At 45.8% G+C, this 12,643-nt stretch overlaps 1 protein-coding gene across 1 annotated transcript in view; it reads left to right on the top strand.

The window, feature by feature from the left end:
- The window catches only part of ALS2CL (ALS2 C-terminal like), an 81,172-nt gene that overhangs the window by 66,361 nt on the left and 2,168 nt on the right, over positions 1–12,643 (top strand). Inside the window, exons 17-24 of the mRNA XM_033165644.1 lie at positions 1,946–2,119; positions 3,366–3,456; positions 5,217–5,374; positions 6,248–6,310; positions 7,981–8,154; positions 9,474–9,516; positions 9,965–10,026; positions 10,978–11,127. Coding sequence (XP_033021535.1) covers positions 1,946–2,119; positions 3,366–3,456; positions 5,217–5,374; positions 6,248–6,310; positions 7,981–8,154; positions 9,474–9,516; positions 9,965–10,026; positions 10,978–11,127 — 915 coding nt within the window. The remainder of the gene's footprint in view (positions 1–1,945; positions 2,120–3,365; positions 3,457–5,216; positions 5,375–6,247; positions 6,311–7,980; positions 8,155–9,473; positions 9,517–9,964; positions 10,027–10,977; positions 11,128–12,643) is intronic.

Raw genomic sequence — 12,643 nt, 5'->3', positions numbered from 1 at the left:
GCGATTTATGCATGGCAAATGAACCATGGAAGTCATTGATATTATAAGGTTGGTTAAACGAATACTCTAAATTGTAAAAGAGAAAATTTAATAAAAACTACAGGTGAAACTTGAAAAATTAGAATATCGTGGAAAAGTTCGTTTCTTTCAGTAATTCAACTTAAAAGGTGAAACTAATATATAATATGGCGGAATGTACTGGAAAATATCTGAACGAAGTAGAATTGTTTGATCTACATTCAATAATAAGAGAGGTAGACGCATGGGGATTTGACAGGAAGTCTGATTTGTGAAATTAAAGTTCTGTCAAGTTAAGTTTGTTATGTATACGTAGGTAAGAGACTCTAGGCATATATAGGTATGTATAAGTAAGTGGATGTATGGATTATCTAATTATATGCCTGGCTGATTTTTTTTTTCCTTTTTCTATTTTTTTTTTTTTTACCTTTAGTTTTCTCTTAAGATATAGACAATAAGACACAGATACGACTATGTGAGATGTTAATTTTTATTCAGTAGTATTATATAATAGCAGTTGTAATACTTTGTTACCTTTTTTTCTCTTTCTTTGTTAAACAAAATGAATTAATAAAAATTAAATAAAAAAATAAAATAAAAAATAAAAGGTGAAACTAATATATGAGATAGACTCATGTCATGCAAAGCGAGATATGTCAAGCCTTTGTTTGTTAGAATTGTGGCGTACAGCTGATGAGAACCCCAAATTAACAATCTCAACTTTGGGGTTTCCATCAGCTGTGCGCCATAATCATCACAATTATAGCAAGCAAAGGCTTGACATATCTCGCTTTGCATGTCATGAGTCTATCTCATATATTAAACTCCAGTAGCTAATGAAAAAAATTGCTTACATAAATGAACTTTTCCATGATATTCTAATTTTTCGAGTTTCACCTGTATATAGATAGATTAATAAGAAGGGAGCTTGGTTAACCTCTTAAGTACCACTGCTCCCCCAAATGAAACTGAGGGGGCTTCAGGCTTTAGCCTAAAGGAAGGGCAACTTTCTGCCTGCGTTTCATAGGCTTGTCGAGTCAGGAGGGATCCCCAAAGGTCATCAAGTCCAACCCCCTTCCATGCAAGGATCGCAGCTAATTGGTGGCGAATCTTGGGCCAGCCGTCCCCTCTTAGCCTAGCCTCCCTCACAGGGTTGTTTTGTGAGGGTGAAAATGGAGGCGAGTGGGAACCACGGTTATTACAATTATTTCGTTATTGTTTTACAAACACATTTAGAGTCTGTGCTGCCACCTTGAGCTCTTTGGAGGAAAGGCGAGGAATAAATATAATTACAAGAAGGCAACAAACGTGGGAATGGAGAAGCGTTGCCTGAGGTGAAGGATCGTTTGTGGCGATTTGATCTCTGCTCTTAATAATTTAATTTATTTCTTGTGTTTACATACCAATTTTCTCCCCCCACCAAAGGAACTTAAAGTGGCACACGTGGCCTTTCCCCTCCTCATTTAATCCCCACAAAACTACCCTGAGAGTTAGACAGGGAAAAGGCAGTGACAGACCCAAGGTCGCCCAGTGAACTTCAGATGGCCGAGTGGAGACTCGAACCCGGGTCTCCCAGGCCCCCAATCTAGCCTTTCTCAACCTTCCATGCCATTGGACTACAACTCCTATCTCACACACACACCCAGCCAGCTTGGCCGGTGATCAGGGATGATGGTTCTTGCAGCTCAAGAACATCTGAGAGAGGCTGCTCTAACCACTGCACCACGCTTCCTCTCTTGGCTCATTCACACAGGGATGCTGCCTCCGTTACTCTGCAGCCGTCAAGGGACGGGAAGGTTGGGGTTTGTGAATTGAATGCGTTGCTTGGGGTTGGACTAGATGACCCCCAGGTGTCCCTTCTGACTACAACTCTGATTCTATGGCTCTTGGAGACCTTGCCCTGAGGTGCCTTTCTCTCCTTGTCCAGACAGCTGGGTCTGGAAGTATTCCCAGTAGAGAAAAGATGGGAGGGCCTCTGCAGCCCCTTCCTGGAGTTCGTCCACTCAGGCGGTCAAGGAGAAACAGAGGAGGCTTTCATGGGCTTCCACGTTCAGACGAGCAAAGAGCTGAGGAAGTCGCAGGAGTACCTCTTCTGCCACAGGTGAGGAGAAGGGGTTGAATTCGGGACACATTTGAAAAGAGAGCCGAGACCACATAACACCGGTCCTGAAAGACCTAAATTGGCTCCCAGTATGTTTCTGAGCACAATTCAAAGTGTTGGTTCTGACCTTGAAAGCCCTCAACAGCCTCGGTCCAGTATACCTGAAGGAACATCTCCACCCCCATCGTTCAGCCCGGACAATGAGGTCCAGCTCTGAGCGCCTCCTGGCAGCTCCCTCCCTGCGAGAAGTGATGTTAGAGGGAACCAGGCAGAGGGCCTTCTCGGTGGTGGCGCCCGCTCTGTGGAATGCCCTCCCATCAGATGTCAAGGAAATAAACAACTATCTGACTTTTAGAAGACACCTGAAGGCAGCCCTGTTTAGGGAAGTTTTTAATGTTTGCTGAGTTTTTTTTATGTTGGAAGCCACCCAGAGTGGCAGCCAATAAAAATGGGTGGAATATAATAATAATAATAATAATAATAATAATAATAATAATAATAATAATAATACCTAATTTGCCTTTCCAGCAAATCCCTCTTTAGGCTACTAGATTCTTATTTATTTTATTTTATTTCTCATTTTCCCATTTATAAACAGTACAAATTTACTCATCCAATTTAAATTACCAAACATTAATAATGACACACACACCTTTTTCTGTGGTTGCTTATGTTATATCTTTTATCACTGCATATCCAATTTAAATCCATTTGCTGTTTACCCTATATACTCAATTTTAATTGTTTCCCGGTTCGTTTTTAATTCAATCCTGCCAGTGTTTTAAGCTGTTTGCAATGGTTCTTCAAACAGTCCTTAAATCTGCCACATTCTAAATATTAAAAAGTCTCTCTTCTCGATTTCTTATTTTTCCGGTAACTTTTGCCATTTCTGCATACTCTGGGCACTCAGTTTCAAGTCAGAAATACCGATTTACTGCTGATTGTTAACAACAGCAAAGCAGTGCAATGCACAAAAATGAGAAAATAAAAAAAACCCAATAATCGATTGGTTAAAGATAAACTAGCAAGCTATCTTAATGATAAAACTTCTGCTGAGGAGGGAAGTCCAGGAGATTCCTTGGAATCTTGTTTTTTATGTTGGCTGTACGTGTGGCTGTAAAATTTTAATCTGAAAAACCAGATACCGTAAATAATAAGAGTAAAAAATCAAGAGGAGGCAAATCAAGTTGGGAGACGTTTTGAGTGGTGATGGACTACTGTGCTCTGTTAATCTTTGTCCTCTCAGAGGGACTGACGAGACTCCCAGGAAAGTTGACTACCTTGAAGAACTCGTTGAACACCAGGAGAAGGTTGACCTGCAAGATTACCTGCACCAGGTAACTTGTTCCACGCTGTTTGCACAATAGCTCGGTTAAAACAAAATAAAAAAATTCTTTCCAGTAGCACCTTAGAGACCAACTAAGTTTGTTCTTCGTAGGAGCTTTCGTGTGCATGCACACTTCTTCAGATACACTGAAACAGAAGTCACCAGACCCTTATATATAGTGAGAGGGTGGGGAGGGGTATTACTCAGAAGGGTGGTGGGAATGGGAGATTGGCTGATAGGTGTGGAAAACCTGTTGACGACTGTTAACGACTGCAATTAGTCTTGCAGGGAAAGGCAAGGGGTGAGATGGCTAAAGATAGCTTTGTCATGTATAATGAGATAAGAATCCAATGTCTTTGTTCAGACCAGGTTTCTCCATGGGTTTTAAGTTTGGTGATTAGTTGCAATTCAGCCACTTCTCTTTCCAGTCTGTTTCTGAAATTTCTTTGTAGTAAGACAGCTACTTTGAGATCTTGTATAAATGTCCTGGGAGACTGAAGTGTTCTCCTACTGGTTTCTCTGTCTTGTGATTCCTGATATCAGATTTATGTCCATTTACCCTTTGGCGTAGGGTTTGGCCTGTTTGTCCAATATAGAGAGGTTAGTTAGAGTGTGATCCTGATAACGTCAAGCAAGGCCCTCTTTAGCATATGCGCCACCGGGGTGCAAAGATCTGCCCAGTGCCCCCAATTTAGTTTAGCCCCCCAAATTAACTTTTATTATGTCTTACGTCAATATTGGGGACACGGGTGGCGCTGTGCTATAAAGCACTGAGCCTAGGGCTTGCCGATCAGAAGGTCAGCGTTTCGAATCCCCATGACGGGGTGAGCTCCCGTTGCTCAGTCCCTGCTCCTGCCAACCTAGCAGTTTGAAAGCACGTCAAAGTGCAAGTAGATAAATAGGTACCACTCCGGCGGGAAGGTAAACGGTGTTTCCGTACGCTGCTCTGGTTTGCCAGAAGCGGCTTAGTCATGTTTCCACATGACCCGGAAGCTGTACACCGGCTCCTTTGGCCAGTAAAGCGAGATGAGCGCCGCAACCCCAGAGTCGGACACGACTGGACCTAATGGTCAGGGGTCCCTTTACCTTTATTGTCCTTATCTGTAAGTTTTCCCATAAGCTTCGCCATTTAGGCATATTCCATAAGTTTTGCTTGCCACCCTTCTTTCGTCAGTGTCTTTTCATTTTTCCATTTTGGGGCTAGCAAGATCCTAGCCACTGTTGTAAAGGTAAAGGGACCCCTGACCATTAGGTCCAGTCGCGAATGACTCTGGGGTTGTGGTACTCATCTCGCTTTATTGGCCTAGGGAGCCGGCATACAGCTTCCGGATCATGTGGCCAGCATGACTAAGCCGTTTCTGGCGAACCAGAGCAGCACACGGAAATGCCGTTTACCTTCCAGCTGGAGCGGTACCTATTTATCTACTTGCACTTTGACGTGCTTTCGAACTGCTAGGTTGGCAGGAACTGGGACCGAGCAACGGGAGCTCACCCCGTCACGGGGATTCGAACCGCCGACCTTCTGATCGACAAGCCCTAGGCTCTGTGGTTTAACCCACAGCGCCACCCGCGTCCCTTAGCCGCTGTTGTAGATGAATAACTTCTTCCTGTCTTTTGGCAAGTCCTGTCCTGTAAACAAAAACGCTTCTGGGTTGTTGTTGTTTTTAACAAACGTCTTAAACATCTTTTTCATTTCATTGTAAATCAATTCCCAATAGCCGAGTCTTGCCTTGAATCTTAAGAGGCTCTTTTTTCCCGTCGCTTTCGCAGGCGCTGCAATCTTCTCTGCACCCGCTGGGGAAATTCTTGAAGGCTCTGACTTTGGCGTTCCAGGCTAGCTACTCTGGGATCGGGGCAAACAAACACCTTCTCAGCATGGCGCAACAGGAGATCAAGCATTACGCAAAGAAGATTTGGGAATTCTACCAGTACGTATTTGCACGCTGCGGTGCCCCTCTGGGATGGCCGTTTTGGCTCCGAGAAACTCAAAAGAGGATCCACCTTGCAGGTGACCTCTTGCGTAGCTGACCTTGCAGCAAATTTTGCCAGGGGATTCTTTTCAAGGATGAGCTAGTGAAATCCAACCCCCCAGGGCTTCTATATATATATGTATGCAGATAAATAACGATGGTGCCCTGGAACATGGTTGCCGTTTAGAGGGAGTGATGATATTTCCTATCACAGCAAATGCAGGTGTTTGGTGAAGATAGAAACAAGGTCCAGACCTGGAAAGCTGTCTGTGGACAAACGCCGGCTCCCTCGGCCTGAAAGCGAGATGAGTGCTGCAACCCCATACTCGCCTTTGACTAGACAGGGGTCCTTTGCCTTTTGTGGGTTTCCCATAATAGGCATCTGGTTGGCCGCTGTGAAACCAGGATGCCAGGCTAGATGAGCCATTGGCCTTATCCAGCAGCATCTTTATGTTCTCAACACCTGGGTGGTATTTCACCTTAGCTATCGCTAGTATTTGTGAGCCTGGGGTCTGGTGTTGAGCTGCGAAGTGTACTTCCTAGCTGATTCTGTCAAATGCTTCTGCATCCGGTTGTTCCCAAACCTGCCTTTTGGGGAAGAATCTCTGCCATTCTCCAACTTCCTGCTTGGCAGGGGGTTGGACTGGATGGCCCTTGTGGTCTCTTCCAACTCTATGATTCTAACTTTGCCGAATTCCACAGAGCCAGAAGAGCGGATTCTCTCTTCTCTGTCGTAGACCCTCAGTTTTGAGTCACACGTGTGGAGGTTGGCTGTGAGCTGATTTTAAGTGGCCCTTAATTTCCTTTTATTTTGCTGTTTTTGCCATTCAGGGGCTTGCTGCGTCTTGCGTTGGAGGTCAAAGGTCAACCGTCTGCCGAAGACATGGAGGAGAGGTAGTGGCACCGGGTGGTTTTCTTGCTTCTTGAATGCAGGAAGCTGCTTCGCACTGAGTCAGATCCTTGGTCCAGCTAGTTCAGTATTGTCTACACTGGCTGGCAGCAGCTCGCCAGGTTTTTCAGACGTGGGGAGTCCCCAGCCCTACTTCGAGATGCCATTGAGGATGCCCTTATAATATGGGCATAGACCCTGCCCCCCCCCAATTAATCATCAGCACTAGCCCTATTTTAAAGTGCATTGCACTTTAATCTATTTATTTATCTAATAAATCTATTTATTTATTTGCAATTAGATTCTACTTTGGGGACGCGGGTGGCGCTATGGTCTAAACCACTGAGCCTCTTGGGCTTGCTGATCAGAAGATTAGCGGTTCGAATCCCCACGACGGGGTGAGCTCCCGTTGCTCGGTCCCAGCTCCTGCCCACCTAGCAGTACGAAAGCACGTCAAAGTGCAAGTAGATAAATAGGTACCGCTCCAGCGGGAAGGTAAACGGTGTTTCTGTGCGCTTCTCTGGTTCGCCAGAAGAGGCTTAGTCATGCTGGCCACATGACCCGGAAGCTGTACACCGGCTCCCTCGGCCAGTAAAGCGAGATGAGCGCCTCAACCCCAGAGTCGTTCGCGACTGGACTTAACTGTGAGAGCCAGTGTGGTGTAGTGGTTAAGAGCAGTAGTCTCGTAATCTGGTGAACCGGGTTTGCGTCCCCGCTCCTCCACATGCAGCTGCTGGGTGACCTTGGGCTAGTCACACTTCTCTGAAGTCTCTCAGCCCCACTCACCTCACAGAGTGTTTGTTGTGGGGGAGGAAGGGAAAGGAGAATGTTAGCCGCTTTGAGACTCCTTCAGGTAGTGATAAAGCGGGATATCAAATCCAATCTCTTCTTCTTCTACCTTTTTAGATTCTACCTTATTTTCTTTCTAGAGCTCCATCAAAGCCCACGGTGTCCTTAGCAACAGGGGATTCTGATCAAAAACAGGTCCCTGCCCCTATTATCCTACAGGAAAAGACCCTCTCCCACTAACCTACTGGCACCATACTGACCTGGCTACTTGATTGGAATGCATTATTAAACCGATTTGAGGTTTTGTTTTCAATCAAGAGGGGACGTGGGTGGTGCTGTGGGTTAAACCACAGAGCCTAGGGCTTGCTGATCAGAAGGTCGGCGGTTCGAATCCCCACGACGGGGTGAGCTCCCGTTGCTCGATCCCTGCTCCTGCCAACCTAGCAGTTCAAAAGCACATCAAAGTTCAAGTAGATAAATAGGTACCGCTCCGGCGAGAAGGTAAACGGCGTTTCCGTGCGCTGCTCTGGTTCACCAGAAGCGGGTTTGTCATGCTGGCCACATGACCCGGAAGCTGTACGCCGGCTCCCTCAGCCATTAACGCGAGATGAGCGCTGCAAACCCAGATTCGGACACAACTGGACCTAATGGCCAGGGGTTCCTTTACCCTTACCTTTCAATCAAGAGGTGTCTAAAATTTAACGAAATAGGAACTCTGCATTTTTATTTTTATTTTTTAAAAAATCCTTTCTACGCTGCTCCATCTCCCAAGGCCGGTTTGCGAAAAGCAAGCTCCGAACACAAGGTCGTCTGCGAAGAGCAGGCCGCCTGCTGCTTCTGTTGCAGCCCGTTGTGCAAACTTCCCTTTCTGCTTCCTCTGCCTCAGTGACCTCAACGGACCTGCCCTCGTGCTGCCCCTCATCCTGCCGTGCTTCTACCCTGACCTCTCGATGCTCTACATGCTTTACCACCAGAAAGAGGACGACTTGTATTGCCAAGGGATTATGGATCTCAGCCTGTTTCCTGATGTTAAGCTGCTTGAATTCCTGGAGGTCCAAAAGTGAGTGGTTGCGGGTGCTGCAGAGATTCTCTCCCTCCCTTTCTATCTCCTGCATGCAAAGCAGATGTTCTACCACTGAGCTAAAGCCCTTTCCCATCATATATTTGGTCAGTAATCTACAGGTGAAACTCGAAAAATTAGAATATGGTGGAAAAGTCCATTCATGCAAGCAATTGTTTTCATTGGCTACTGGAGTTTAATATATGAGATAGACTCATGACATGCAAAGCGAGATATGTCAAGCCTTTGTTTGTTATAATTGCGATGATTATGGTGCGGAGCTGATGAAAAACCCAAAGTTGAGATTGTTAATTTGGGGTTCTCATCAGCTGTACGCCATAATCATCACAATCATAACAAGCAAAGGCTTCGCATATCTCGCTTTGCATGTCATGAGTCTATCTCATATATTAGTTTCACCTTTTAGGTTGAATTACTGAAAGAAATGAACCTTTCCACGATATTCTAGTTTTTCGAGTTTCACTTGTAGCTCAGTATGGTCCACACACACACACACACACACACACACACACACACACACACACAAATAAATAAAGGTACCTTGGTTCTCAAACTTAATCCGTTCCAAAACCAAGGCACGCTTTCGCATAGAAATTAATGCAAAATGGATTGATCCGTTCCAGGCTTTTAAAAGCAACCCCTAAAGCAGCAATTTAACATGGATTCTACTATCTAACGAGACCATTGATCCATAAAGTGAAAGCAATAAACAATGTACTGCAGTCACACAATCAATGAACGTGTCCAGAGGAGGGCAACCAAAATGGTCCAAGGCCTGGAAACGATGCCTTATGAGGAACGGCTTAGGGAGCTGGGTATGTTTAGCCTGGAGAAGAGAAGGTTAAGGGGTGATATGATAGCCATGTTCAAATACCCGTTGCTCGGCCCCTGCTCCTGCCAACCTGGCAGTTCGAAAGTATGCCAGTGCAAGTAGATAAATAGGTACTGCTCTGGAGGGAAGGTAAACGGCGTTTCCGTGCGCTGCTCTGGTTTGCCAGATGCGGCTTAGTCATGCTGGCCACATGACCCGGAAGCTGTCTGCCGAAAAACGCCGGCTCCCTCGGCCAATAAAGTGAGATGAGCACCGCAACTCTAGAGTCGTCCGCAACTGGACCTAACGGTCAGGGTTACCTTTACCTTTACTCTAAACATCAACAAGCAAAAGGCTTGTGATTTGGTCTTATCCTGCTTCCCCTAATGCCTTTGGGAAGCCCACAAGCAAGCCTTGCTGCTCCGGACACACGCTTTGCAATCAAATCCCTCTTCCGCCCTTTGACCCCGGCCTCTTCTCGTTTCAGATATTTGTGGCCCCTCAAAGATCTGACGCTCACAAGTAACCAGGTAAGTCCGCCCTCAGTTCTCTTCTGATTCGTGTACACAGCAAGGTGGGATTGGGCCACAGCAGGTGACAGCGAGAGGATGTCTAAAAATAAATAAATACAGAAGCAGATCCGTTGTGTAAAACTCATTTGAGTAGCACAGGTGTGGCTCAATGGAGGAGGAGCTGCCTTGCAGGGAGAAGGAACCAGGGTCAATTCTGTGGTCAAACACAGACACAGACACACACACACACAAACACAGTGGTACCTTGGTTCTGAAACATAATCCATTCTGGAAGTCCGTTCCAAAACCAAAGCATTCCAAAACCAAGCCATGCTTTCCCGTAGAAAGTAATGCAAAATGGATTAATCTGTTCCAGACTTTTAAAAGTCTGGAAATAATAAAATAAAATAATAAAATAAAATAATAAAAATAGGAACAACAATAATTCTATATCTGTGTATTTTAGAGGCGATCACTGGTCAAAGACCGCTGCTTTCTTTCTGCTACTGAATGTCTACAGAAGCTGATGTAAGTTGCCAGCCATTTATTTTTTAAGTGGAGAAACAGTTAACAGCAGAAATTTGTTTCCCTTCTTCCTCTTTCTTTTTCTTGACATTTTCTTCCTTCCTTTCTTTCTTTGACAAAGTAATAACCATAAATGAGTAAGAATAAAAATGTGCGCCCCACTGCCGGGACCGTTCCATTGTTACTATCCAACCTCCCCAAAATTTCAACACCTCTTCCCCCTTTCGGTTTTAACAGTACGCATTCTGCAAACACCCTCCACATCTCCCCAAAATCATTTCTCTTGCCTATTCCCCGTCTTACCTTAATGGCACATGTTAATTTATTATTAATAGTCATATCCCACACCTCTTTATACCATTCTTCCATTTTATATTCTGCTTGCCCCTTCCACTTCCTAGCTATAATAATTCGTGCAGCTGTCAATAAATTTGTGAGCAAGTCCTTCATAGCCTGTGAAAGTTCCACCCCATCGTAATGTGAACGTTCCCCACCCCAATCGTAAATTGATAATAATGCTACCACTGGACTTTCCGTCAGCTTTAACCAATTTGTTTTCTTTTTCCTCCTTCCATGGTGTTGGAGGCAGCTTGTATGGTTCTCTACCTCCTTATCCTCACAACACCCCTGCGAGGTGGGTTCGGTTGAGAAATAGTAACTTCCTATGAGCTGAGTTGGGCCATGAACTTTGGTCTGACTCTCTTAACTCAACCCTATTGCCCTCCAGCCTGGACAGCATGACTGTGGGTTGACAAAGGTCCCCCATTCCTCCATAGGGACTAGCAACTTGCTCATTCACCAAAAGGAAAGCGGAGATTCCCAAGGCACCCAATCGTAGGCCCTATCCAAATCGAGGAGGAATAAGCCCACACTCGCCTCCCCGAGGATTTCCATATGCTTTCTTGTTTGAGTGTTTTAGGGCTTGGTACTCACCAGATCTTCACCTTTCTGCAGCACTACTGTTGACCCGCGGGAAAAGCTGGACATCCTCCAAAAGACATATGAGGAGATTGAGAAGACAGTGAACCGGGTGCTGGAGAAGGAATATAGCCTGCCAATGGACGACCTCCTGCCACTGCTGATGTATGTTGTGACGCGGGCAAGGTAAGGAAAGCCGGTCTCCTTCTTGCTCATCCTTTCCAATGTGATTGGATCAGGTCCGTTTCCGTGTTCTGCAGATCGGAGTGTAACTAGCTCTGGAATAAGCGTTCCCCACATAAAATGGGGTGCGCATGTTGCGAGGTCGCGAGGAGACCCATTGGATCACAGTGGCAGCTCCTGGTAGTTGGTCTGGCTTACCTTCCCCCAGGTTGGGATACCTGTGGACTCCACCTACTCTAGCAGCCGCCCAATCCTAGCTGGGGAGGTGTTGCCAAAGGGGATTGGCCAGGTAGAAGGAGGGATTATGCAGTACACACAATAGAGATTGAGTCATGGATTCAGAGCTTCCCCACCCTCCACTCCCTCAATTTACTTTGCAGGTTTAACCACCTTTTTCCACAGCCACACAGGCATGCAGGCGCTGCTATGACAAGGTCGCTGTTAAAGGGCCGGAAAGGAATTTCCCTGCATTGGCAGGTTTCGCCTTTCCCGTAGCAATTCGTCACAACTTTGGCGGTTGCAGGCCTTGGGTGGAATCCTTTAGTCATTTACAGGATTGGGGGGGGCGTGGGGCGGTGACCCCCGCCCCCATTGCGGTGGCGATAACAGGGTTCCCGTTAAAGGGGTCTCAGGGGGAGGCGGGCTATCTGCTTGAACATATGTTCTCCAGACTAGCCCACTTCCCAATCATGCTGGATAACCCTGAAGTTACCCAGACCCCCAGTTGGGGGGCTGGGAAGGATAAACGCCCAATGCCTGAGCCAAGGTCTTCCTACATCTGAAATATTAATAAAGTTGTGACAAATTTAATCCCATACGACGTTGTCATGAGTTGTTATTTCCCTCAGGGGCTGCCCCGGGGTCCGGGGGGACTTCGTCTGGCCGCGCAACTGTTCCGTTTTCAGATTAGTTGCTGGTTTGTTTTGGAGCTTAGCATCGTAAATTTCTTCTGGTTTTTCCCAGTTGGGGAGCTGGGGATGGGGGGGGGGAATACCAGAAACCTCATTCGGGCATACCCCACAAAAAAAGAGAATATTTTTGCTTTTATGTTGTTATAAGAAAAACTGCTCCCTTTCCCTTATGGGGTTTTATTTCAGAGCCCGTATAGAGTCCTTAAGCGGGTTCCCTATCGGTAGGAGAAAATAAGAGAGGCCAACCAGAGAATATTGAGAAGCAAAGCGGCTAGTAAGCCTGATGTTCTTGCATTTGTCTGGTCTTCCAATAGGAACCTCTGATTTTCCTGGGAGCTGGAATGATTTCTTCTGTGCAACTATTAAAAGACGCAGGATTCCTCTTGCTTTTGGCCACCCTAACCAAATAGCAACTTGTCAAGAAGTTCAATCCTGGCCTAAACCAAGATAATGGGTTTTAACTAGGTTACCAGTGCTGGGATGTTTTATCCTTGGCACATTTAACCTAATTAACGGTCTGGTTGTTTGTTTTTTAGGGGGCGAGGAGGTTGCCTTTGACCTCACTAATTAAAAAATTTTTTTTGCCTGCATCTGTACCACTGTACAGT

Source organism: Lacerta agilis, chromosome 12 (genome assembly GCF_009819535.1).
Source record: "Lacerta agilis isolate rLacAgi1 chromosome 12, rLacAgi1.pri, whole genome shotgun sequence".
Taxonomy (NCBI): domain Eukaryota; kingdom Metazoa; phylum Chordata; class Lepidosauria; order Squamata; family Lacertidae; genus Lacerta; species Lacerta agilis.
This window is presented reverse-complemented; position numbering and strand designations above follow the sequence as displayed.